At 34.0% G+C, this 26,331-nt stretch overlaps 1 protein-coding gene across 3 annotated transcripts in view; it reads right to left on the minus strand.

Moving 5' to 3' along the window:
• Positions 1-452: 452 nt before the first annotated feature.
• NR2C1 (nuclear receptor subfamily 2 group C member 1) overlaps positions 453-26,331 on the minus strand; it is a 50,938-nt gene continuing 25,059 nt past the window's right edge. For all 3 annotated transcript variants that reach the window (XM_081309294.1, XM_081309296.1, XM_081309295.1), the window contains exons 6-14: positions 25,372-25,519; positions 25,204-25,294; positions 23,109-23,290; positions 21,636-21,786; positions 15,257-15,378; positions 7,077-7,216; positions 4,872-5,009; positions 2,132-2,237; positions 453-905 (exon numbers count right to left, since the gene is read on the minus strand). In XM_081309294.1, the coding sequence (XP_081165420.1) occupies positions 731-905; positions 2,132-2,237; positions 4,872-5,009; positions 7,077-7,216; positions 15,257-15,378; positions 21,636-21,786; positions 23,109-23,290; positions 25,204-25,294; positions 25,372-25,519 (1,253 nt within the window). In that variant the 3' untranslated portion in view covers positions 453-730. The remainder of the gene's footprint in view (positions 906-2,131; positions 2,238-4,871; positions 5,010-7,076; positions 7,217-15,256; positions 15,379-21,635; positions 21,787-23,108; positions 23,291-25,203; positions 25,295-25,371; positions 25,520-26,331) is intronic.

Genomic DNA, 26,331 nt, shown 5'->3' on the forward strand with positions numbered 1-26,331 from the left:
TTATTTCCTACAGTTCTAATTTTATCATACCATTGCGCATAAAATAATCTTTTGATATGGCAATTAAACAGATTACATTATGAAGAATAAAATGCAAGGAATTCTCTGTAAGGATATTTGACCACTAAGTGTTCATACTAGTTCAAAATGAAGCTAAATATGAATAGAACACAATTTGGGGGAAAAAAAGAGACTAATTTATTTGCTTTATAAAATAAAATAGAAATCTTAGTTTAAATGGTCTGGAGGTGACAGCTTCAGATGTCATCTTTACCAAGAATAAATCCATAGTATTTCTTATTTATTTAAGACAGAAATGGATATTTAATTCCTGCTGACTGCCCAGTCACTTCAAAAAGTCTTCTTTGAAGGAAGCTAAAATAAAAATTCCTTGAATTTTGGTTAGTCTTTTTTTTTTTTTGAGAATTTTTTTTTTTGGGGGGGGGGAGAGAGAGAGAGAGAGAGAGAGAGAGAGAGAAATTTTTTTTAATATTTATTTTTTAGGTTTCGGCGGACACAACATCTTTGTTTTATTGTATGTGGTGCTGAGGATTGAACCAGGGCCGCACACATGCCAGGCGAGTGCGCTACCACTTGAGCCACATCCCCAGCCCTTGGTTAGTCTTTAAAGTCAAAATTTGCACATACTATGGAAGCAATGAGTACAATTTGGTGTTTTCCTGTGTTCTGGAAAAGAACAATAAGTTTATAGCACTATGATCTCAGCTTTTCAAATGCTGTGACCAATTATTTGAGAGTTGTAATCTGCAGGTTCCATTTTTAAAATATGTGGGATGACACTGTCAATCCGTACATTTCCAATGAGACCTTTGAAAAATAATTCTTCCGTGATGGTAGCATTCATCAGTCTCAAAGCTGGCAACCTGAGAAGGAGTCTCGATAATCTAAAATGAAAAAGAAAAAAGGGGGCAGGGGAACAAAGTTGAAAATACTAGAGATTTTGTAGAAAGATATTAGTAATTTATGCATGTCTATTACTTGTAGAGTAATTTAATAAAGATCTACTTTTTGTGTGTAAAACCTATGACAGTCACCTGGATACCAGTGTAGTCTAAAAGGCTCTACATGAAAGCCTTGTTCTCAACTGTTGTCCCACTTGGATCTAAGGACCAGGTAACTAAATTATTAAACCATGGGTCAGGTTATACAATTAAGAATGACTTAGCAACTCCTTTCAGATTGTACAAATGCAATGTTTTGTGTTATCATGATATATGAGATTCAATAAGTTTTCTTGATTATGCTCTGCAAAAAAATATTGGAAATGGTGTAACAGATAGCAGTTGTTATAGAACATGGAATCAAGACCACTGGAACCAAACCTTGATTCAACTGCCCCTTATGACAAAACCTCCTCTGGCCTTGCCTTAACAACTGAGACCAAATGAGACAAGAGCTCCTGTATAGCACATTTCTACTACTAAAATTACTCAGTTCCTGTTTGTTCCCAGCAGGTGAGCCCCATCCACAGGACTGAAAGGAAGCAGGGTAGGAAAACTAGTCAGATAAACCAAGGCTGGTTTTCTTGATGGAATTGGTTTATAAATCTACATGACTTGGTATAACACACTGTTATACATAAAATGTTTAGTAGTTTGAAATATGCTAAACTGTTTTATTCATTATATATAAGCACACTTACATAGCTCTTACTGCATACCAGGTGTGCTTCTAAGCACTTCACACATATGAACTGACTTAATCCTTATCACACAGTAGTTCCCCCTCATCGGTGGAGTTAAGTTCCAGGATTGCCAGTGGATGCCTCAAAAACAGTGACCCTGAACAAGTTACTTATCCTGTCTCTCTTACCATATAAAATGTGAGAACTGATGAATATAGTATACGTAAAGCACTCACAACAATGAACTGTTCCTTGATTTTCCCCTCTGGTGTTAGGGATCAGCCCAGGGCCTCCCACATGCCAGGCAAGTGCTCCACCACAGAGCCACATCCCAGTCACGCTACTGCTTCCAGTAGCATTAGCTAGTCCAAAGATAAATGCTGCTGAAAACATTTGATTATTCTTATATTGGAAAATAATGAAATAATAAGATTCACAAAATATTTTTAAATGAATTTAATTATATAGTATTTAAGATTTAGATACCTGTAAGTGTCATCTGGATATGTTCTGGTTATATAATCTTGAAATTCCACATAAGCCTTTTCCTGAAATTTCTCAATCTGTTCCATGTTTTCTAGGCCTGGATGATCTGAAACAATAAAGAATATATTGTTACCCTAGTTCTGAATGTTCATTTAATGAAATCCTGAAAGTGGAGATGAAAATATAGTTTAGTCAAAAAAGAAGCCAATTTATATAATGTGCTGCACTTTTATTACACAAATATTTATTAAGCCCACCTATTATATACCAAACACTGGACTTTACATACTTGAATTATTTTCTCTCATATACATATTCTAGCATCTAATAAAAAAATGGGATCACTGGATGTTACCAAAATAAATAGTTTTCTTGGGGTGGGGTAGTGGCTCAGCAATACAGCACTGCCAAGCATGTGTGAGGCATGAGTTCGATCCTCAGCACCACATAAAAAATCTATAACTAAAAACAAAACAAAAACAAAAGTTTTCTTTCTGTTCCAAAGACAGTGAGATTTTGACCATTGTATGGTTTTAAAAAGGAATGAACAACCAAAATGATACAGCTTAAAAAGTATCTTTTATTCATAGTATGTGCATTTAGAAGGTATTTTAGTATTTTTTTTTTTAGAGAGGTGAGAGAGAGAGAGAGAGAGAGAGAGAGAGAGAGAGACAGACACACAGAGAGAATTTTTAATATTTATTTTTTAGTTTTTGGCGGACACAACATCTTTGTTTGTATGTGGTGCTGAGGATTGAACCCAGGCCCCACACATGCCAGGCGAGCGCGCTACCACTTGAGCCACATCCCCAGCCCAGTATTTTTTTTTCCTTAAGGAAAAAACCCTACTATTGTTAGGTAACAAAGTACTTATGAAATTGTGAAACATAAACATTATCACTATCAAAAAATGTAAAATAATCTACATAAGCATTTCTTTTACATATTGCTTTTTTAGTTGTAGATGAACACACAAGTATATTTATTTTTATGTGGTGCTGAGGATGGAACCCAGTGTCTCCTCACACATGCGAGGCAAGTGCTTTACTACTGAACTACAGCTCCAGCCCCTACACAAGCATTTCACTGGTCACTGTAACATTTCACAAAACTGGGAATACTAAAAGAACTTCATAAAAATGATGCATTCAACTTTCATCTATAGAAAATGAAGGTGGCACACTGCCTGTGATAAAAATGGAGACATATGATGGCTGCAAGTATAGTTCAGTGGCAGAGCACTTGCCTAATATGTGCAAGGCCCTGGTTCAATCTCTAGCACCATTGAAAAATGGAGACACGTTACTAAATCATGTGAACATTAGAATAAATAGTACAAATAAGCTCTAATTATCTTACTGTTATCACTGAGAAATTTGTTCAGATAATTTCATTATGACACACAGGGACAGAAATACATAGCAAAATGAAAAACAGACCCTAATAAAAACTCTTAAATTTTTCCTATTCATAAATTGATCATTGAAAGCTTTCTGTCATTTGTCTTTGGAAAACTAGAAAAGTGGCAGGAAAGTAAGAAACTAGCTAATAAGATGTTTGAGAATTTATCCCCCTGACATGGCAACAATTGTTTCTCATTCTTTTTTTTTTTTTTTTTTAAAGAGAGAGTGAGAGAGGGACAGAGAGAGAGAGAATTTTAACATTTATTTATTTTTTCTTAGTTCTTGGCGGACACAACATCTTCGTTTGTATGTGGTGCTGAGGATTGAACCCAGGCCGCACACACGCTAGGCGAGGGTGCTACCGCTTGAGCCACATCCCCAGCCCAATTGTTTCTCATTCTGGTATTTATTATGTCTAACAAAATATACTTACAAAATTTCAATGTTGACCTGACAACCCAAATAAATACAGTCTATACATGCCTTCACTGCTTTTCCAACCTTCCTTTTCATTCTCAGATGTCTAACACCCTTAAAATTCTCCAATATAAAGAATACAAGGATGATTTTTTGGTAAGAGTTGTGCAATCATCACCACAATCTAATTTTAGAACATTTTGTCCTTCCAAAAAGAAACTTTCTACCTATTAGGAGATACTCCTCAGTGTCCTAGCTCTTTAGACCCTATTGACCACGGTTATGTACTTAATTTCTCTTCACATCTGCCCACACTGCATTATTTTATATAAATGGAATCAAACAATATGTGTTCCACTGTGACTGGCTTCCTTCACTTAGATGTTTTCAATGTTCATCATATTATAGAGCACATATCAGAATTTCACATATTGTCATGGCTGAATGATACTCCATGGTATATATGTATGCTGATTCTTCAGTCATCTGTTGATGGACACTTGAGTTGTTTCTATTTTTGGGCTATTATTAACAATGCTGCTATAAAACATTGATACCCACATTTTTAAAAAATATTTTTTAAGTTGTAGATGGATACAATCTTTATTTATTTTTTTATGTGCTGCTGAGGATCAAACCCAGTGCCTCATGTGTACAAGGCAAGCACTTTACCACAGAGCTACAACCCCAGCCCTGATATGCATATTTTTGTGTAGATACATATTTTCACTTCTCTCAGACTGACAGGAATGCAGCTTCCAGTCATAGTGGTAATTCCAGGATTATTATTTTGAAGAACTACTGAACTCTTCTCCAAGACAACTGCACCATTTTACATTCCAACCAGCAATGTATGAGGGTTTCAATTTCTCCATTTCCTTAAACACTGTACTTTAATTAAGAAGTAAATGTTTATATACCTGGACTGAAGAGTACTATTGCCTTCAGATAGGCATATTCATATCCATCAATGCAGAGTTTAACCATGCTGTTACAAAACTCCTGTAGCTTGAAGATGTGCTCCATCAACAATTTTCTCCTTTCTGGTGACATTTTATCTTTAATTAAAAAACAAACACTTCTAGTTTTCATCTAAAACATAAGACTATTTCGATGCATGATATTTCCTTCTTACTGATTTCTAACTTTGAATATAATCAATCTATAAATGTTTAAAATTCAGAATATAATTATAGATGAAACTAATCATCTTCAGATATTGCTCATTCAAAAACTAAACTGTTATTACAGTAACACTTAAGGTAACATTTTCTTTCAATAAACATCTTTGAGAAGGAAAGGTTTAGAGACAATCATCCCCAAAATTGGCCAAAGTACAAAAGACTCCAAATATAGTAACAGTATTTTACTTAAGCTCATATTGATCGAAAAAATAATGCACAAACCCATCTTTAAGAATTAGCAATACTACTATAATGAAACAAATATTTAGCAAAACAAACAAACAAACAAACCCTGCCAAGATAAAAGAAAAACTGAGAAAAAAAATTTTACAGTAAATATTTTAGTATACTGTGGGAGGATGTGTATAAGACATTAGTAATTAGTCAACCATAGCCCTTCTGAAGGTAGGTGGCATGTGGCAAACTACAAGTATACAAGAAAAGAATTAGGAATAGAAGTATATAAATAAGATGGAAATGTGGTACTGCCTTCTAGTAGATATACTGAAAATGAGATTTTTAAGGTGATTTGTCTGCCCTTAAATATGAGGAAAAAGCAGATGATTTAAAGATAATGTAAGGGTTGGGGTTGTGGCTCAGAAGTAGAGCACTCCCCTCACACGTGCCTGACCCTGGGTTCAATCCTCAGCACCACATAAAAATAAATTAAGTGAAATAAAGGTATTGTATCCTACTACAACTAAAAAGTAAATATTAAAAAAAAATAAAGATAATGTAAAATAGTGAAAACCAAATATAGTAAGGAACTAAAAAGTAGTCCCCAATGTAAAAAGCATTCCTGAGCTCAAAAGGCTGAAACACCCTCCTGGTTATAGTGATAAGCCATTCTAAAGTTAAGTACTTTATAAACCAGTTATTGCCTGTTTCCTGAAATGAATGACAATTGTAATCACCTTGGCATCTAGCAAAGGAAAAAGAAAGTAAAAGTTGTTCCATGACTCTTCCTTTCTGCACATGAGAGAATATACTCTGTTGAACTGATATGAAACCAGCCTATACTGGGAATCAAAGGGCTATAATGAAGCAAAGCAGTTTTAAAATTGGGAAATATATATTTTAGAGATTTGAGCACCTTTACATTAGCTTTTTGGATTCTGTACTGTAGTATTAAAATACACAGGGTCTGATCAAAAATAGTCTGGGCTATGTTATGGATGTGATCTGTCCCATCATGTTGCAACTTGAGTGCCAATGTAGGGGTGTTAGGAGGTAAGGCTTTTTAAGAAGGATTAATGTCTTCCTCAAGACTGAAATTCATTCTTTAGAGAGCAGGTTGTTATAAAATCAAGTCTGGCTTCCTTGACTTTCTCTGGCTTCCTCACTAGCTATGTGCTCTCTTTCCTAAAGGTACCTGCCTGCCCTTCTGCTTTTCTACTATGAGGCCCTTACAAGAAGAGGATCAGATGGCAGTGCCAGGTTGTTCTACCTCCAGAATCATGAGCCAAAATAAACCTCTTTCTTACAAATAACTCCAATTCAGGCATTCTGCTTCAGCAACAGGAAATGGACTAGGATAGCCTGCCAGACTTAAATATCCTAGTTTTCTATTTTGCTGCACTCTCATTTAACAGTATTTTCGGATGATTAATAAATCTTATCTAAAATGTAAAAATTGTGGGGCTGGGTTATGGCTGAGCAGTAGAGCACTTGCTTAGCACATGCAAGGCCCTGGGTTCAATCCTCAGCACCACGTAAAAATAAATAAATAAATAAATAAATAAATAAATAAATAAAGGTATTGTGTCCAACTACAACTAAAAAAATAAATATTTAAAAAAGAAAATATAAAAATTGTATTAAAAGGGTAGGTACCTAAAACATTAATATAATCATCAAGATATCTAACTTTAGTCATAACCTTCTATAAAATGGATGCCTCCTTCTATATCCTGGAAAAGGAATAAATAAGGTGCTTTTTACCTTGTTGAAGGCTACTGTGAAGACAATTGACAAATGTTGCTAATATAGTTGCCACATTCATCACTTGCCAGCACTGGGCAAGGCCAAGAGTAAAAAGTTCATTCCAGTAAGCTTTTACCAATGATATGCTGTTTTCTTGCCTATTAAAAAACAAAAACAAAAGTATAAATCAAGTATTAAAATAAATTTTATAAACTTCACAACTGATCCATGTACTTAAAAATATTACTGAACTAAAATTACTTAGAAACACCAACTGAGCAAGGATTTATCAATTCTATGTTTTGCATAGCTGAGGGCAACTGATTAAAAGTGCTTAGAATTTAAATATTAGCTCATTACCAGTTAGTTTCTACGAATAATTAAAAGTAATATTATAAACTTAAAATAAGACAGGAGGAACAGAAGTTTTTGGCCAGTCTCAGCAAGTCAGCAAGGGCCTCAGCAATAAAAATAAAAAGGATTGGGATGTAACTCAGTGGTAAAGTACCCCTGAGTTAAATTCTGAGTACCCTCCCCACTGAAAAAAGCATGTGTGTATGTGTATATATACCAATTAGCCTTTTGTGTTTGTGTGTGTGTGTGCTGCTGGGGATTGAGTCCAGGGCCTTATGCATACAAGGCAAGCACTCTACCAACTGAGCTATATCCCTAGCCTGGCTTTCTTTTCCTTTAAATTTATAAAGAGGTAACTGAATTATTTGGCAGTAGGAAAGCAATAAATTTGGTGGAGAAATGATTCATTCTATAATTCAGAAGAGGCATTAGTATCCCTGTGAAGGAGATACCCATAATTTTACTATGAATAACACAAAAAGCCAAAGTCCTTTCCTGAATTTCTGAATAAGAACTCTCTTCACAGCATAAGAAAATAGAAAAAGTATTTAGAAGTACAAAGCACTATGGTTTAAAAAATCAGTTATCCATTTGAAATTAGACAAGTAAGCTCCCCAGGTCTCAGGCTGCATAACTTTCTAAAATGCAGAGACACTGTACGTACTATATCATGCTTAAAATTATAAAGAGGTGCATGTTTTCACTTATATACAGAAGCTAAAAGTTGACCTCAAAGAAGTATAGAATAGTGGTTACCAGATCCTGGAGGGGGTATGAGGAAGGAAGTGATGAAGGAAGGTTAATGGTCTCAGGGGTGCAGGGGTGCAGCTATTAAAAACAAAAACAAGAGTATAAATCGATACTTGCAATCTCAGTTATTCAGAAAGCCGAGGCAGGAAAATCCCAAGTTCAAGATCTACCTGAGCAATCTAATGTTCTGTAGTGCAATAGTATAACTATGGTGGATAATAATTGAATATTTCAAAACAGCTAGTAGAGAGGATTTTGAATGTTCCTAACACAAAGAAATGATACGTATCTAAGGTGACAGATATGACAGTTACCATGATCAACTGATTATAAGTGTAATAAAATGTCACAATGCACCCCATAAATGTGTGTAATTACAATGCATCAATTAAAAAATATGACTATATTGAGAAACAGATCATAACATGCTAAGTTCTCTCTGAGGCATTGGAGAACTAGCAGTTAACAAGATATATTACGTATGCCTTCATGAAAAAGAAGGGAAACACTACAGATGTATAATTTCAAACACTCTATATAAACACTATATATATGTGTGATTATACACATAGTAAGTTTCAGGTAGTGACAATTCTACATTGCTATAAAGTAGTTTGATACATAAGAAAATGACGAGGTTTAGCTAAGGTGGTTAAAGAAGCCATTGCTGGGCTGGGGATGTGGCTCAAGTGGTAAAGCGCTCGCCTGGCATGCGTGCAGCCCGGGTTCAATCCTCAGCACCACATACAAACAAAGATCTTGTGACTTCCGAAAACTAAAAAATAAACATTAAAATTCTCTCTAAGCCATTGCTGAGGCAGTGAAATTTCAGTAATTTTAAGATGGCAGAGAAATTTTTTAAAAATATGGGGCTGGGGATGTAACTTGGTGGTAGAGTGCTTGCCTAGCATGTGTGAGGCCATAGGTTTGATACACTCATACATGCATGCACACAAGCAATATCTATGAGAATAATATTCCAGGAAGAAAAAAATAAATGCAGATGCTATGATGATAACAAGTGTATAATAGGTGTTCAATAAAAAAGTGTTGTGTGGGCTGGATATGGTGGGCACTCACTTGCAATCTCAGCTATTCAGAAAGCTGAGGCAGGAAAATCCTAAATTCAAGATCTACCCGAGCCACCTAACAAGATGTTGTCTCAAAATAAAAAAACATAAAGGTCTGAGGCTGTAGCTCAGTGGTAGAGTGCACCTGGGTTCAATTCCCAGGACAGAAGAAAAAACAGTGTTGAGTGAATTACTTAAAAGTGGTCTTCTTGAAATGTTCTTCCCTGCACTGAATGTTTTCTTTGATTCAAGGAGGCTGATTCATTGTGGGATAGGGAGAGGGAATATGGGAGGAAGAGACGAACTTTAGATTGGGCAGAGGGGTTGGAGGGGAAGGGAGGGGACATGGAGTTATTAATGATGGTGAAATGTGATGATTATTATCCAAAGTACATGTATGAAGACACGAATGGTGTAAATATATTTTGTATACAACCAGAGATATGAAAAATTGTGCTCTATATGTGTAATAAGAATTGTAGGGCTGGGGATATGGCTCAAGTGGTAGCGCGCTTGCCTGGCATGTGTTCCGCCCGGGTTCTATCCTCAGCACCACATACAAACAAAGATGTTGTGTCCACCGAAAACTAAAAAATAAGTTAAATATTAAAAAATTCTCTCTCTCTAAAAAAAAAGATAAAAAAAAAAAGAATTGTAATGCATTCCACTGTCATATATAAATTAAAAAAAAAGAAAAAAAGAAATGTTCTTCCCTGCGTTGTTTTCCTGGTTAATAGGGTTATTTGACCCTTAACATATTTCAAAGTTAACTTTCTTTTTTTTTTTTTTTTTTTTTAAAGAGAGAGAGAGAGAGGAGAGAGAGAGAGAGAGAGAGAATTTTTAATATTTATTTTTTTTTTAGTTCTCGGCGGACACAACATCTTTGGTGGTATGTGGTGCTGAGGATCGAACCCAGGCCGCACGCATGCCAGGCAAGTGCGTTACTGCTTGAGCCACATCCCCAGCCCAAAGTTAACTTTCTTGAAGAAACATTCTCTTGCAACATTCCTCTCCCTTCCTTGGTGCTAACTATATGTTCATATTTTATACATAGTTCATAGTATCCTAATTCTGTCTCCCATATTACATAAATCCTCACTGAAGGCAATGTTCTCTTGTGTTTCTCAATCTCAGTGAACAGCACAGTACATGGCATACAGAAGGAATTCAACACATGTTTTCTGATTTTGGGGGACATACAGCAGGTACAAGTTAAGACTTAGAAAAGACAGTTAGAAAACCTGTGGGGTATGGGCCCTTCTACAATCAAGCAATCTTTAAACCAAACCTATAAATTTTATTTTAAGATAATGAAATTATAAGATTGGTTTTCTTTGTCCAAAGAGTTCTCAGTTGGTAAGAACATCCTGATCAGAAATATGTGCATCCTAATGAATGGTACTTACTTTTTTTTCCCTTCTAAAAAAACTTTAAAAATTAAGATCATCAGTGTGTTCAACAGAAATCATTAAGAATCACAGCTTTCTTTGTTACATTACATTTTATTAAAAAATAGAATAGGCCGGGTGCGGTGGCACATGCCTGTAATCCCAGTGGCTCAGGAGGCTGAGACAGGAGGATTGCAAGTTCAAAAACAGCCTCAAGAGAGCACTCGCCTTGCATGTGTGAGAGGGATTTGATCCTCAGCACCACATTAAAAAAAAAAAAAAAAAAAAAGCCTCAAGCAATGGTGAGGTGCTAAGCAACTCAGTGAGACCCTGTCTCTAATTAAAACACAAAATAGGGCTGGGGTTGTAGCTCAATGGCAGAGTATAGAAATAATACACAGGTAGGCAAAAATGTGCATTATAGCACTGGATATAACAACAAAGAAAACTGGCAATAACTTAAATGTCTACAAACAAAATACAAGTAAGTTAGTTTATAATAAACCCATAAAATGGAATAGTGGGTAGCCATTAAGAAAAACAGGGTAAATTACATGTCCTGACATAGGAAGAAGTCTAGAATATATGTGAAAAAGCAAGGCAAAAAATAGGTTATGTAAATGTGTGTTCTGAAGGTTTAATAAAGGTGTCACAGAAAAAATCTAGGATATCAAACTATTAACAGTGGGGTTAGTTACATCTGGAGAGTGAGGCTTAACTTGATAGTTCTATACTTCAGTATTATTTTAAACATGAGGAAATGTTAAAAGTGAACCAGTTTTCACCTTGACCTCTAATTCTGAAATTTTAAATAGGAAACAGCTAAACAAGGTAATTATCTAGTGAACACAGGAAAGGAAATAAATAAAAGTGGCCTGTGCTATACCCCTTATAAGAAAGTACCTTGAACATGTATGAATATATGAATACACCAGTTAATCTCACCATTGTGTACATATACAAGACAGATCCTAATTAAAATAAGATATATTCCAAACTTGTATAAATACATCAAAATGGTTTCTACTATCATATAACTAAAAAGAATAAAAATTAAAAATATATGGAATCAGGACATAAATTTGATGTAGATCCAATTTTTATTATGTTTATCAATATGACTGTAATGCTGTACAAAAAATTTTCTGATTTATTATATCAACAGTGAATTATTTAAAACTGTGTTCAATTTTCACAAAGTTGAGAATATTTGTTATTCTTTATTTCTAGCCTTGTTCCTACTTATAATTTATAGTTTAATTTAACTATTGTCATGAAATATATCCGAATGACTTAAAAAAAAAAAAAAGGAAAAAAAAGTACCCTGACATTATTGGGAAGGCTCAGAGAAAAGGTTGATAAGTACCATTGCAGAAGATGAGAAACACCAAAATTGTTACTAAAGAAATAAGATAAAACTGGTGATTAAGGAATAAATTACCAGGTAATTTTGTTTTCAAAGGAAAAGTCAAAGAGTTAATAATAGAAATCAATTACAGAAAGCTCTCTGTCTGCATTTGGAGTCAAAACAAAACCCCCCAAACCCCTGGTACTCTAGCTAGTTATGTTGTTTAAGTGTTTTTTAAAAGTTCATTCCATTAGGAGAGAAAAACAAGAACCCTCTTTAAAAAAGGTTCCTAAGAGTATGAAGAAAAATGACCACGTCGTACTTTGTAGCAGGCAGAGGATTAAATTTACATTCATTATCTCACATAAGTGCATAACTCATAAGCAAGTGTCTGCTCCTAATCTAGAGGTGGGGGAAATTAGTCTCATTTAAGTAACCCAGTCCAAAAACATGTAAGTTGCAGAGGAATTAGAACCAGGATTTAAACCCAGATGTTTAAAGGCTATGCTTTTTTTCTTTTAAAATAATAATTCCTTACCTAAGTTAGCAGGTAAACTACGAAAGTAAAATTTCTCAGTAGAGACACCTCATTTAAAGCTAATACTTTGGGATGGTAAGGGCATGTTGGCTATCAGTTTCTGTTTTTGTTTTTCCCTGTTAGGAAAAAAATTAACAAATGACTATTGTAGTCACATTCTACTACCTATTTCCAAAACATCTTTCTTTTGAGAAGCAGAAGGAGCTGGGTAGCAAATGAAGTTAAGGTACCTTCAAGCACTCAGAAAGCAATATAGGTTATAACGATATCAAAAAAAGGCACTGGAGCTGGGATTGTAGCTCACTGATACAGCACTTGCCCACCATGCACAAGGCCCTGAGTTTAATCCCCAGCACTTCAGAAAAGCATTAAGTTGACTAAATCACCTATACTCCATCATTTGTAATCTACACAAATAACTCATCACATTATTCTTTCCCTGGCACCATCTATTTCAATTGAAGGCATGTCCTTGGGGGAAAATAATCAATGATATGGCAATAAGCCCACAAAGTTACCAGTATATTAGATTGTTTATGGTATTTTAAAAGATTCAACTTTCAGGATTAACATTTCATGGAAGGTTGCTTAAATTACTTAATAGTCTCCTGTGGCAAACAGTGTTTTTCAGATTTTTTTTTATCTTTATTTTATTTTTATGTGGTGCTGAGGATCAAACCCAGTGCTTCATGCGTGCTAGGTGAGTGCTCTACCTCTGAGCCACAACTCTAGCCTCTTGTTTCGGAATTTTGGTGACATAATATAAAGAATCTAGGTGGAAAGGACTATTGCCATACGTACTCCAGGCAAATCAGGCATAGTGCCCCCAATGCCCTTCAACAGAATGTCCTATGACTATGTAGAGCTTCACTTGAATTATGAAGAAAGAACTAAAAAAAAACCCCCGAATTCCTTTAAGTACAGAAATTATCTTTAGAAAATACAAATAACTACACAATTAAAAAAATTTTAAAGCTACTATCCTCTTCCACTAAGTCATCAAATAACAAACTGCTTATCTGTTTCTCTCTGTAAAATTATGTTGTTTTTTTTGCCAACTTCTGTATCTAGCAATAAAAATGCAGCTCATGCCAGTTCCTAGATTTAGAAGTTTTTATTTCTACATAATACTCTTCCATCATTAGTATCTAGTCCTTATCCATCTGATTAAGTCAGCATAAGATCTATATCTAGACAGGCAATAAGATATAAGAGTTTATGTACCACCTAATGGTCTTGACCGCTATCTTAGTAATTATTCTAATCGTAAAGAATCCTGTGGTTGTTACATTGAAAGTGATTTTCAATAAAGACCTCTCAGGGAAATGTGATAATCACACTAAAATTATTTTATAACCAGAAACTTCGGGCTGCCCCCCAACATCTGGATTATTTGCAATAGGATAATCATACTCAAAAGAAGCACTGAAGATCAATGATGTCATGACTAATCCATGGAGTTGAAATTACACCCCAAATTCCTTTCTTAGTTGACATACTACAATAAAATACACCAGGTTGTTTTTCTGGCTTAAGTATACCAGTTATGATCTTAACGAACTAAGCTTTTTTTTTTTAAGGTACTAGGGATTGAAAACAAGGACCTTGCTCTACCACTGAAATAGATTCCTAGCCCTTTATTTTACTTTAGAGACAGGGTCTCGTAAATTGATTAAGCTGGCCTCAAATTTACAATCCTGCTGCCTCGCCTCTTGAGTAGCTGGGATTACAGACGTGTGTCACAGTGTCAGGATAGTTTATTACTTTAAAAATATTAAGTATACAGTGAGATTTGGTGCAATTTAGTGAGATCCTGCCTGAAGAAAAAAGGGGTGGGGTACAGTTTACTGCCTGAAGCCCTGAGTTCAATCCCCAGTACTAGGGGTGTTGGGGAAGGAAATAATAAACTGATATTGTGTAAAATTTTACACTGTGTTGAGAGAAGGAGCTAACAGCATTTTAATAGTTATCACTCTAAATCAGGTTTTTAGCCTATGTAATTGTACTACTTAATTCATGATTGAATACACTGATAGCTATGTCTGACACTGATTAGTAATAACAGTTTCAAATATGTCTTTTACTGTCATGTTTCAGTTGTTTCTTAGTTACACTCAAAATACTGTCTATCGGGATGGGTAGAGACATCCAAAAGGAAAAACAGATGGAAAGGATGTGAAAGTAAACTGTTTAGAATACAGATGTACTCTTCAGTGGTAAGATCAACTCTCTAAATCATTGTAATTGTACTATGGGGTTTACATTTTCATTCTTTCTCTTTTTCTACTGAACCACACAATTAGAAAAATAATTATCTCTATTTTTAAACATAACCTTTGTAAGCAAACTTTAGCTCCCAAAAACATGGCTGGAATGAATACTGCAAGGGTGATGGTGGGAGGAGAAACAACCTGGGGCAATCCTACAGCTGCACTGTCCTCGACACAATCAAAGGCGGCCATTATCAATGCCAGCCATGATCTATCAACTCTAATACTTATTATATTCCAACTAAAGTTGTTAACTTGGTCAGTAAACTATGAAATATGGATACTCTCCCACATAAAAATAATATAGAGAAATTGTTAGTTAGCTGCCATAATTTGTCATATAAATGACACAATTTAAAAGTCACAATGTTACACGTTTTTATTCCTTTAATGCAAATTCTCCCAAAATAAAAGGTTTTTGCTTAATGTACATTTGTGCTACAAAATCACATTTACACTCAAGGACTTCAAAACACTCACCCTAGTGCCTGGAAAGAAGGAATCGAAAGTGCCCAGTGCATTGATAAGAACAGCAGTCTGGAGGCAGACTCCCCAATGTAGTGCACATTCAGGTACTCAGGCATAGGAGAAGGCATGGTGAGCTAGTATGAACAGGGATTTAGGTAAATTATCTTATGACTGAAAGTTCTAAATTATCATTTCTTTGAAAAATTTGAATGTAAACAGAACACATCAATATGAATCTAATATGCTCATAAAAATCTTGAAATTTTCCAAGTTACTGGATTTTAAGTTAACAAAAGGGTTTATAAATGAGATCACAGTTTCTATCAAAGCAATATTCAGAAAAGCAGAATCTAACTTAATAAATATCAACCACGGTATTATTTGGTTGTGTTTTTAAGTTACTTCCTATCTTGGTTCATCAATGCGCTTTTTTTTTCTCCTTCCCTCCTAACAATAGTACACAATAAATTCAGGTGCAATCCTGTTTCATTTAGACTACAGAGTTAATACATTCAAATGCTTACAGAGGTAGGAAAGTTAACAAGTAAAGCAGAAATACCGGTGCCAAATGGGGAGAGCATACTCCCAGACAAACGGCATTGCAGTGACTTGAATCCAGCATAAATAAAACATGAGAATTTGGGCTCAACACTGCCATTCCTTCAATTTTTCAAAAAGCTCAGGATCTTTGTAAAGTCTTATTTAAAAAGGGGGTCTGGAGATGTCACTCAGTGGTACAGCACTAGCCTGGCATACTTGACGTTCTGAGTTTGAATCCCAGTATCACCATAAAAAAAAAAAAAAAAAAAAAGTACTAAATAAAAAAGTACTAAAAAAATTATTCTGCCTCCAATATGGGTCATAAGTAATCTTAATCCAAAAATCAGAAATCTGAAACACTTCATAGCTCAAAAATTTCTAGATTTTGGAGCACTGTGGATTTTCATATTAGGAATGAACAACTAGTAAGGTCTCTGTCAATATTCCAAAATCCAAAAAAATTGGCAAAATTTGAAACACTCTGGGTCCAAGCATTTCAGATAAAGGATACTCAGTCTGTATTTCTATTCCAGAAAAATTCATGCTCACACACACACAAAAAAGCACATATCACGGGCATCGTGGTGCGCAACTCTACTTGCAGTTACTCAGGAGGCTTAGGAAGAAGGATCAAATAAGCCCAGGAGTTGAAGACCAACTAAAGATATTCTCTGTAGCTCTACTTCTAATGGTGAAACTAAATGCTGGCAACAACCCCAAATTTCCTCAAGGGAAAAGAATAATTCATATTACAGAACAGAATACCTTGTAGGTATTAAAAAATATAAACTGAGATGCAAAAACTAGAAAAAATATCTTGCAGACATCTAAGTGAAAAAATTACAAAACAGAATGTTGATGATCTGACTTATAATACAGAGTATATTTAAGTGTTCATACATATATATGTATATAGAAAGGACAAAGGAAAGCACAGTACACAGGAAATAGTGACTAACTCTGAGGTGGGGTAGGTAGATGTGCACAAATGTATTTTTCTGGGGAATGTATGTTTAGCTTTCACCAGGTTCTCCAAGATACTTATGATGATAAACATCAAAGTTTACATCAAAATGATGTAAAAATTCTCTAGAAATGCTAGATAAAAATGTAAAGCACATGCTCTACCACTGAGCTACATGCTCAGACCTAAGAAGAAAAAATCTGAAATGTTTCATAATGTTTACTGAGGCAGTGAAACAAAATACAACTGAGACAATTCTTTTTTTTTGGTTGGGAGGGGCACTTGACCACCATGCCACATCCCCAGCCCTATTTTGTATTTTATTTAGAGATGGGGTCTCACTGAATTGCTTAGCATCTCAGTGTTGCTAAGGCTGGCTTTGAACTCTCATTCCTCCTGCCTCAGCCTCCTTAGCTGCTGGGATTACAGGCGTGAGGCACTGCGCCTGATGAGACAATTCTTAACATGTCAAGCAAACTTAAACATCTTAAACATTTAAGACACAACTGTCTCTACACATGAACATATATATTTTAAAATTGAGAACTATCATACCTTTTCAGAATTTCTCAAGGTGAGTAGGGGAAAAAAAGCCTGAAAATTTTGGGGAATTACCAAACATTTCTAGTTTTATGGGGGAGGAATGAGTAAAAAGCAAAACAACAATAAAAAAAATACCCTTTACTAAATAGTTTTAAATGGCCTTTAAATAAATAAAATACTTGCAACATGTAAAAACTAGGTACAATGGCTTTAATTCCCACAACAGTGGTGATAATGTAAAACTTTTCCATGTTTTAATCACAAAAGTTGAAATAATTTGCAATATACACTAAAGAAGCTCATCATTAAAAAAAAAACTATCATGCTATATTATTTTGGAAAAAGAGGAAATGTTTTATGATTTATCTTTTATAGACTTTAATATGCCTCTACTGTTATGATCAGAAAGTTAATGTGGATGAAGAAACAACATTTTCTTTATACATATATATAAGTTTCTACTACAAAGCTGTTAAAGCTTCCCCAAAATGTCTGTGGATCTTCATTTTTATAAACAGAATGATACATATTTTCTAAACTATAGAAAATTAATAAATTGAACTGATTTTTTAAGGGGTATAGACAAGACCTAAACTTGACCAATCTATTTTAGAGGTTATCACTTGCCTTTGCAATTATCCTTCTAACACTATTTCTGTATGGGATTCTGCTAATAGTATACATGATGTAGGCTTTACGATACTTTAGTTAGGGTATGGATTCTAACTTTTAACTCTTTATTAATTATTTATATGACTATGTAGATTGTTCATCTGAAAACCATTTACAGAAAGCATCCCTGTGCTACTATTTCAGTAGAGGAATAAAATGAAAATGGCTAAGCTAGGAAATGATACACCTGTGAGAAATAATGGGCAGTTGGATCAAAATGTGGAGGGCCCTAAAATGAACTTAGTTCCATATGGGTAAGAGAAGCTACTGAAAGTTTTATTAAATTTTTTAATTAATTTATTATTATTATTATTTTGTAGTAGGAATTGGACACAGAACCTTACACATGCCAGGTCAAGGCTCTACCACTGAACTGAATCACCAGATGTTTTTAAATCTTGAGATGGGGTCTGATAAGTTGCCCAGGGTGGTCTCAAACTTGAGGATCTCCTGCCTCAGCCTCCCACATTGCTGGGATTACAGGTGTGTGCCACTATACCTGGTTTAATTAAAAAATCGGCACTGGATGCAGTAAAATCACAGTGATTTGAGATGCTGAGGCAGAAAAATTGCAAGTTTGTGAGCAACCTGAGGAACTCAGTGAGGCCCTAAGGATTTAGTGAGACCCTGTCTCAAAATAAAACTCAAAGGGCTGGGGCTCAGTGGTTAAGTAACCCTGGGTTTGATCCCAGGTACAAAAAAAAAAAAAAAAAAAAAAAAAAAAAAAAAAAAAAAAAATTAGCAGCCCAGGGATCAAACCCAAGACCTCCCACATGCTAAGTGGAAGCTCTACCACTGAGCTACACTCTCAGCTCAAGGCTTACAAATAGCCAAGTGGCATTATTAGATTGATTTTTTTTTTTTTTTTAAAGCAAGTATCACTCTAATACCAATGCACAGGACAAGATGAAGAAGACAGACTGGAAACGATATTACTGTTAATATTTCAAGCTGGAGATTTTAAAAGGTCTAAAATATGGTGACAGGAATAAGCAGAAAGGGACAAACTCAAAAATACCAGAAAGGTTAAATTTCAGTTATGGTATGGATAGGAATAAGGCATGGGGAGAATGACAAGGAATTCCAAGATGCAAACACTGGTTACTAAAAACACTGTGATTCTAATATTGAGAAAACTCAAACAAAAGAAGAAAAGTTTTGGAAATCATCTTCTGTCTCATAAGTTGATTTCTAAAATGGAAATACTATCTATATTGATTATTCTTAAAAGAAATTTTCACAAAAATTGTGCTCTATATGTATAACAAGAATTGTAATGCATTCTGCTGTCATTTATTGTTTTAAAAATCAATAAAAAATTGATTAAAAAATAATTAAAAAAAAGAAATTTTCACAATCAAGTGAAATAGGTATATGAAATCAAACCCAAGACTCGAGCTTAATAAAACTATTATACATTATTATCATCCTAGATTTTTTAACTTCCAGTTTCATCAGAAAATTTTTCTATTATTCTATTTTTCTATTTATTATTCTATTTTTCTTGACTATGTAGGTCATTTTGAAAAAGACACTGAAAAATTTCTTAATATCTTCATCTACAAAGTGAGAATAAAAATTCAAATGTCCCCAGAAGACTGTAGTGAGACTTAAGGGAAGAAATGTATGTGAAAATGTGCTGTAAAAAAATTGAAGAACATGCTATAATTTAGCCTAGCAAATAAGAGAACTGAGCTATCTCATTACAGATATCAGTCTTCAAGTCATGACCAGTAAATTTCAATGAGAGAACCAACCATGAAATGACCTGGCTCTAGGAACTAAGAGAAATCAAGGAAACATAAAACTCTCAACATAACAGAACTGTAAATAATAATCAAAACAAGCTGTCCTTTTCAGCAGCAAAGAAGCTTCACAGTGCTAACTCTGAGGACACACGGGGTATAACAGTCAAAGATAGAATGGAAAAAAGCCAATTCCAGAAAGAAAAACAAAATTCTAGTTTTTCCAATTCATCTGTTTAAAACTCTTATTTCAAGGAAGCAAAAATCTTGAGGACCAACATCAAAGACAAAAAAGTTGAACAACTTCTTTCTAAACAAGTCCTTTGTCCTTTTTTCCTCACACTGGGTCCTCTTCCTGCATTTGTCTCATTATGTCCTTCTTGCCATTTAAGTAGAAGAGCAGAAAATAAAACTAACAAAAGAATATCTTTTATTTAGAATAAAAACAACACTGAGAAAAAATAATCAAAATCTGCCTTGCTCCACCCTTGTTTATACCTAGCATAATTTTTTTTTTTTTAAGAGAGAGTGATAGAGGGAGAGAGAGAGAGAGAATTTTTTTTTAAATATTTATTTTTTAGTTCTCGGCGGACACAACATCTTTGTTGGTATGTGGTGCTGAGGATCGAACCCGGGCCACACGCATGCCAGGCGAGCGCGCTACCGCTTGAGCCACATCCCCAGCCCTCCATGTAAGTTTTTATATGAAAATTTTATATGAAAATTGGCTTCACTAATATATTTTACTAAATTAAATTATAGCAATCTGCCATTATTAAAGTCACAATGCATTTTCTCTAGCTGTTTCTATAAACTGAATTTTACAAAAAGACATTATCATACACAGTTTTGGCTAATGTTATATTTATTTTATGTTCATTATTTCTACTGGTAATACACTTATTTATATGATAACTGTGCAAGTTTTCCTAAGAAATTTGTTATAATCTACCATAAAATTATGAGCAATCACCCTTAGGCATTACAGAATAGTTAGGCCCTGCATTGATTGCTAAGGAAAACCTCCCATGTATATTCAATCACTTTACATACACCTTGCTAACATCAGCCACAGCTGGCAGAGATACAGAGTGGTTAAGATGGAGCACCAAATAATAGGTTCTTAAAGTGAGGTCTCAATAGTGAACATATTTATAACTCTGGAACAGATAACATTTGAAAACAAAACAAATACTAAAAAGTGACTTTTTAGTATACTACATATATTGTTTCTAGTATTCTATGTGTATAGTTTCCATTCTGAAGAATATATTTAGGGCAAAAAAATAAATGTGTCTCCTCCAAAATGGTTAAAAACCAAAAGCTAGGGCTGGGGTTGAAGCTCAGTTGTGGAGCTCTTGTCTAGCACGTGTGAGGCACTTGGTTCAATCCCCAGCACCATGTAATAACAAATAAATAAAATAAAGGTATTGTGTCCATCTACAACTAAAAAATTTTAAAAATTAAGTAGCATTAAAAAAAAACTAATATTATTAAAATTTTATACCTTCTTATAACAACACTGAAAGTTAATTAGAGTGATAAAAAAAAGGAGTTCTTTGTAGTACCACAGAATATCTGGTTCTTAGTTATTGATTTACACCAAAGTAGTAGTAGCCAGGCATTGAACAAAAAGCAGTGCACTTAAAACATCATTAAAGCCAATGCTTAAACTTCAAAATAAAAAAACAATTATGGTTAAAGAGCTGTAAAAGCTAACTTTTTAAGACTTAAGCACACTAATTACTATCATAACAGGATGCTTTATTGAGCATCTTTTCTAGCCAGATGTGTACATTAGTTTTAGTTTTGGAATTCTAACCAGGGATATTTTTTAGTTTAAAAGTACAACAAACACTTTCATTTTTTGAAAGGAATATCAGAATCAAATAACACAATAAGAAAATTTAAAAATATATAGAAATACCCTGAAAGCTACATGAGAATCACTGAGAAGCGGCCCCTCTTTTTCGATGTAATTTATGCTTGAATCTCCAGCAATTAGGTGTACACTTCCTTCCATTCCCTCTACAGTGCTCTCTCCAGGATTCAATGCTTTTGCAAGAGTGTCAAATGCCCTAAAAAGAGACATCAGAAGCTGTGAGCTTGACCAATCTCCAAGAGTAAAATAAAAATTCTACAGAAAATTGTGGAATTGTGACCTAAGCCTAGTGGTTCAGTGATAGAACATTTGCTTAGCATGCAGGAGGCCCACCCTTCCCCACAAAGATTTAAGACCTAAAATATTCTTTAGAAAATAGGTTGGGTATGTGGTGTTAAGTGGTACAGTGCTTGCCTTTATGCATGAGGTCCCAGGTTTAATTCCCCAGCACCACAAAACAAAAACAAAACAAAACAAAACAACCTCCACAACTTTAGAAAATAGATATCTGCTATATCAACAGTTTATTTTAATGACTTGTATGATTCTCTTCAAACTCAACAAATTAAACTTCATACGTAAGGTATGAAACACTATATTATCAGATTAATGTAATATCAAGGAATTAAGTTTCTTCTAAAAAAAATCTTAGGGGGGGGAATTCTTGTGCTCTATTTACAGAGTTGGGACTTAAAAATTCAGAGAATAATTTAAAATCTGTGGTTACATAGGTAAATGTAAAAACTGTTAAGCATTTGAAATAAGAATAATTAACTATTAGCAAATAATTATTCAAAGTAACACCCCATATTTTTCAATGATATGCCTTCTAGAGCTCCTTAAAATCTCATTTTAAATAAAGTACTTACTGTGATTCAATCGCAGTTTATCAATATTTTATTTTACTTATTTTCTGGTGCTAACGTTTGAACCCAGGGTCTTGGGCATGCTAGGCGAGTGCTTTACCACTGTGCTACAGCCCAGAACAATATTTAATATTTTAGGTGACAGAACTACAAGAAAAGTTTGAAGAAATTTGGTTTCTAAATCCTAAGCGTTAACACTAACAGAATAAAAAACAGAATTCTGCATTATTTTCCTCAAGTGTAGTTCATTCAACTGGGTGTCTTTTACATTTATTTTTATCACTAAAAATTATTGTATGTGGAATCAATAAGACTGTTTAGAAAGAAAATATTTTGTGCTTACATAAACAGAAGATAAAATCTAGCAATTAAAGTATCAGATGCAAATTACCACTCAAGAGGGAAAATATTCCTAAATTTTATGAATACATTCTAATCTTATTCACTTATTGCTTATTATTTAGAATGTAATTTGCTCAACATTTTATATTAAATGCAGTTTTTCAGTTAAAACTTACTACACTTTAAATTTTCTAAGTCTAATAGAAATACGTTTCCTGAAACTTTAATCAACAGTGTTTAAAACAAATATATACCAGTAAATGCTGAAACATTTAAAAAGACACTTATTATTAATTAAGATAAACCTTACCTTGAAACATCACCATTGCTTTGTGTTTCTTGAAATTCACACAAAGATGAATCACCATTGCCTAAACTTTCCATCATAGATATTTCATTACTATTTTGAGAAAGATCTTTAGTTTTTCCAAGATTTGCTAATGAGGTAACCACACTGGCCAATGTACTTAAATCTCCCTGACATGATTCAGCCTAAAAAAAAAAAAAAAAGTATTAAAATTCTGCAAATTGGCATCAATTTATTTTAAAATCTGAATGTCCAGTTCTAGATTACAAAACGCTGTAAGTGCACTAAGATAAATGAATGCTTGCCTGGCATGATTAAGCCTCTGGGTTCAAACACCCTCACACTCCCTTTTCAAAAAAAAAAAAAAAAAAAATCACCCAATCCCATGTTCTTTTTTTATTGGAGTTGAACAATCTTTATACAGGGTTAAGATGTTGGCTTTTTCTTACACAACACACTTTCCCCCATTTGACTTCATTTTTTATGTTTGCTAACAACTATAGAATATATCCTGTATGCATTAGCTGTAATTCATTAGAAACAATTTTTTTCCTTAACTCTTCACTTAGTAAATATAACTAAGTGCTTCATTTTCTTCATCAATTTTTCAGAGCAATGAATTGATACTTTAGCAACTTCTAATGGTGACAGATTTTCCTGAGTATTATTTTCTTTTTAAATATTTTTTTAGTTGTAGATGGACACAATATCTTTATTGTATTTATTTTTTTATGTGGTGCTGAGGATTGAACGAAGTGCCTCACACTTGCTAGGCAAGTGCTCTACCCCTGAGCCACGACCCCAGCCCCTGCGTATCATTTTCAATTAATACATTTTTAGATATCTGAATTTGTTACATTATTAAAAAATTTTTTCTTAGTTTAGTTGAACATAATACTTTTATTTATTTATTTATTTTTGTGTGGTGCTGAGGATCAAACCCAGCGCCTCGCACATCCTAGATGAGCACTCTACCACTGAACCACAACCCCAGCCCCTTGTTACATTCTTTCTTTAATGCTCAAATCATCCCATCAAACCTAATGAGAGGACTTCCAAACCTCCTTCTATGGCCTACTGGCAAGATCCTTTAATAATATTTTTTCAATTAGTACTTTATGATTTTTATTCATACTGCTTTTAATATTTATTTTTTAGTTGTAGTTGGACACAATATCTTTATTTTATTTATTTATTTTTATGTGGTGCTGTGGATGGAACCCAGGGCCTCATACATGGTAGGTGAGCCACAATCCCAGCCCCTCATACTGTTCTTTTTTTTTTTTAATATTTATTTTTTAATTGGACACATACCTTTATTTCACTTATTTATTTTTATGTGGTGCTGAGGATCAAACCCAGGATCTCACACATGTGAAGCGAGTGCTCTACCACTGAGCCACAACCCCAGACCCCTCATACTGTTCTTAATCCTAAAATAATAACTGTGTTTCTGTTGTTTCATTTGTTCTATTGATTCTCTATGTGAATGAAGTTGATTTTGGTGAATGTATAGCAAAACAATTTCTGTGCTCTCCTCAAATTAATCAGTAGGCAGATAATTATTTAATAAATATTAATTACATGACTACTATTTCCATGTGTATTTTACTTAATCTTCATAACAACCCTGTCAGACAGGAATCACCATCCCTCTATCATCAACAAAAGAATGATCCTCTAAAATCAGGCAGTAAAAAGCAGAGGCGGGACAGGAAGTCAAGTCTATATGACTGTACTCCATGCTTGCAGCCACTGCTCCAAACAGCCTTCTTATATATGAGTAAACAGTTGTAACTTTTAAGTATTATAATTTTCAGCTAAAACTTAAAGACACATATATTCTCCTTCCATGAAACAACGTATACAGCTAGATTCTCAAGTTTTTGTGCTGGTGATTGAAGCCTGGGCATAGCATACTCTCTTCTGAATTATAATCTGAGTCCTTTGGGCCTGTTTGTAAGAGAAACTTAATACAAAGACAAATAGTAAAGCACAGTGTCTGGGCAGATAGTAATTAAACAAAAGTTAGTTCCCTTCCTTTCTTAAAGGAATTATTATATTTTAAAAATTTAGCTTTAAATTGCCCTAAACACACCTTATCTGGTGTCATCAGCACAGTTGACTCAGTTTTTATTCCAGACTGATGAATATTCACAAACATTCCTGAATCCAACAGTCCTGTTGACCTGTAACAAATAAGTTTATGTCTCAGTATCACTGGGAAAAACAAATGACTAACTACTTAATGTTTGTTTTACTATACCTTGCAGTTTCACTATCTGTTACAAAAGTTGGAGTTGCAGCTAATGGGCTTCGAAGGTCTTTTCGGATATAGATTTTCTCTGTTGAAGCAGCACAGTTAGAAGATTTTTCTCGGGATACTTCAATGGGTTTTCTTTCACACTGAACAGCTATAAAAACGGATTGATTATATCATAATACAGAACTCATGCCTATTATAAATGTAAGCTTAGGTCAACAATCCTGCTAATAATGGAAGACAAGGCCACCACACTGAATTCCACAGATAACCATCAATACTTAAAATACAAGCAAATTTTTCAAAATTGCTTCATATTTGTAAAATAAGCCAGTTGCATCTCTCAGTTTCCTGTCTCTCCTCCACTCCTGTGGTAGAAATACAGAGGAATTTTTATTTTTTAAAAGCTCACTGACACAAAGTTAGGAATCCCTCATGTATCTATGAGTTTAAACAAAAAAATGAAATAAATTGTGACCAATTAAAAATTATACTAATAAACACAGAAAAGTCTAAGATCTTTTTTAAGCTAAGGGCAAGGAGATTTTTTTTTTTTTAACAAATATTTCAACTGTCTGGTCTTTATTTATAATATATATATTGTAACATATATTAAATTCACGTAGGTATACATAGTACTTATAAGAATTTTATTTCATATTACTTAATAGATAAAGTAGTATGGTTGTAAACTGTACATTTTCTGGCAAATTGCCAGCATTCAAAAAAATTAAAAAACAATTGCCAGCATTCAAAGCCAAGCTGTGCTCCTTATTAATTGTATACCTTGGGTAAGTTTTTCAACATCTGTCTAGTAAAATGTAAAATGGATAACAACAGTATCTTCTGTAGAGAACTGCCCTGAGAGGAAATTAATATATATGCTAAGTGTAGTATTTGTATACTGAGAGCTTTTATTAGCCATTATCATTATCTTATTAAGTCACTTTTTAGTAGTTTAAT

This window comes from Spermophilus citellus (genome assembly GCF_964194105.1).
Source record: "Spermophilus citellus genome assembly, chromosome: 10".
NCBI lineage: Eukaryota > Metazoa > Chordata > Mammalia > Rodentia > Sciuridae > Spermophilus > Spermophilus citellus.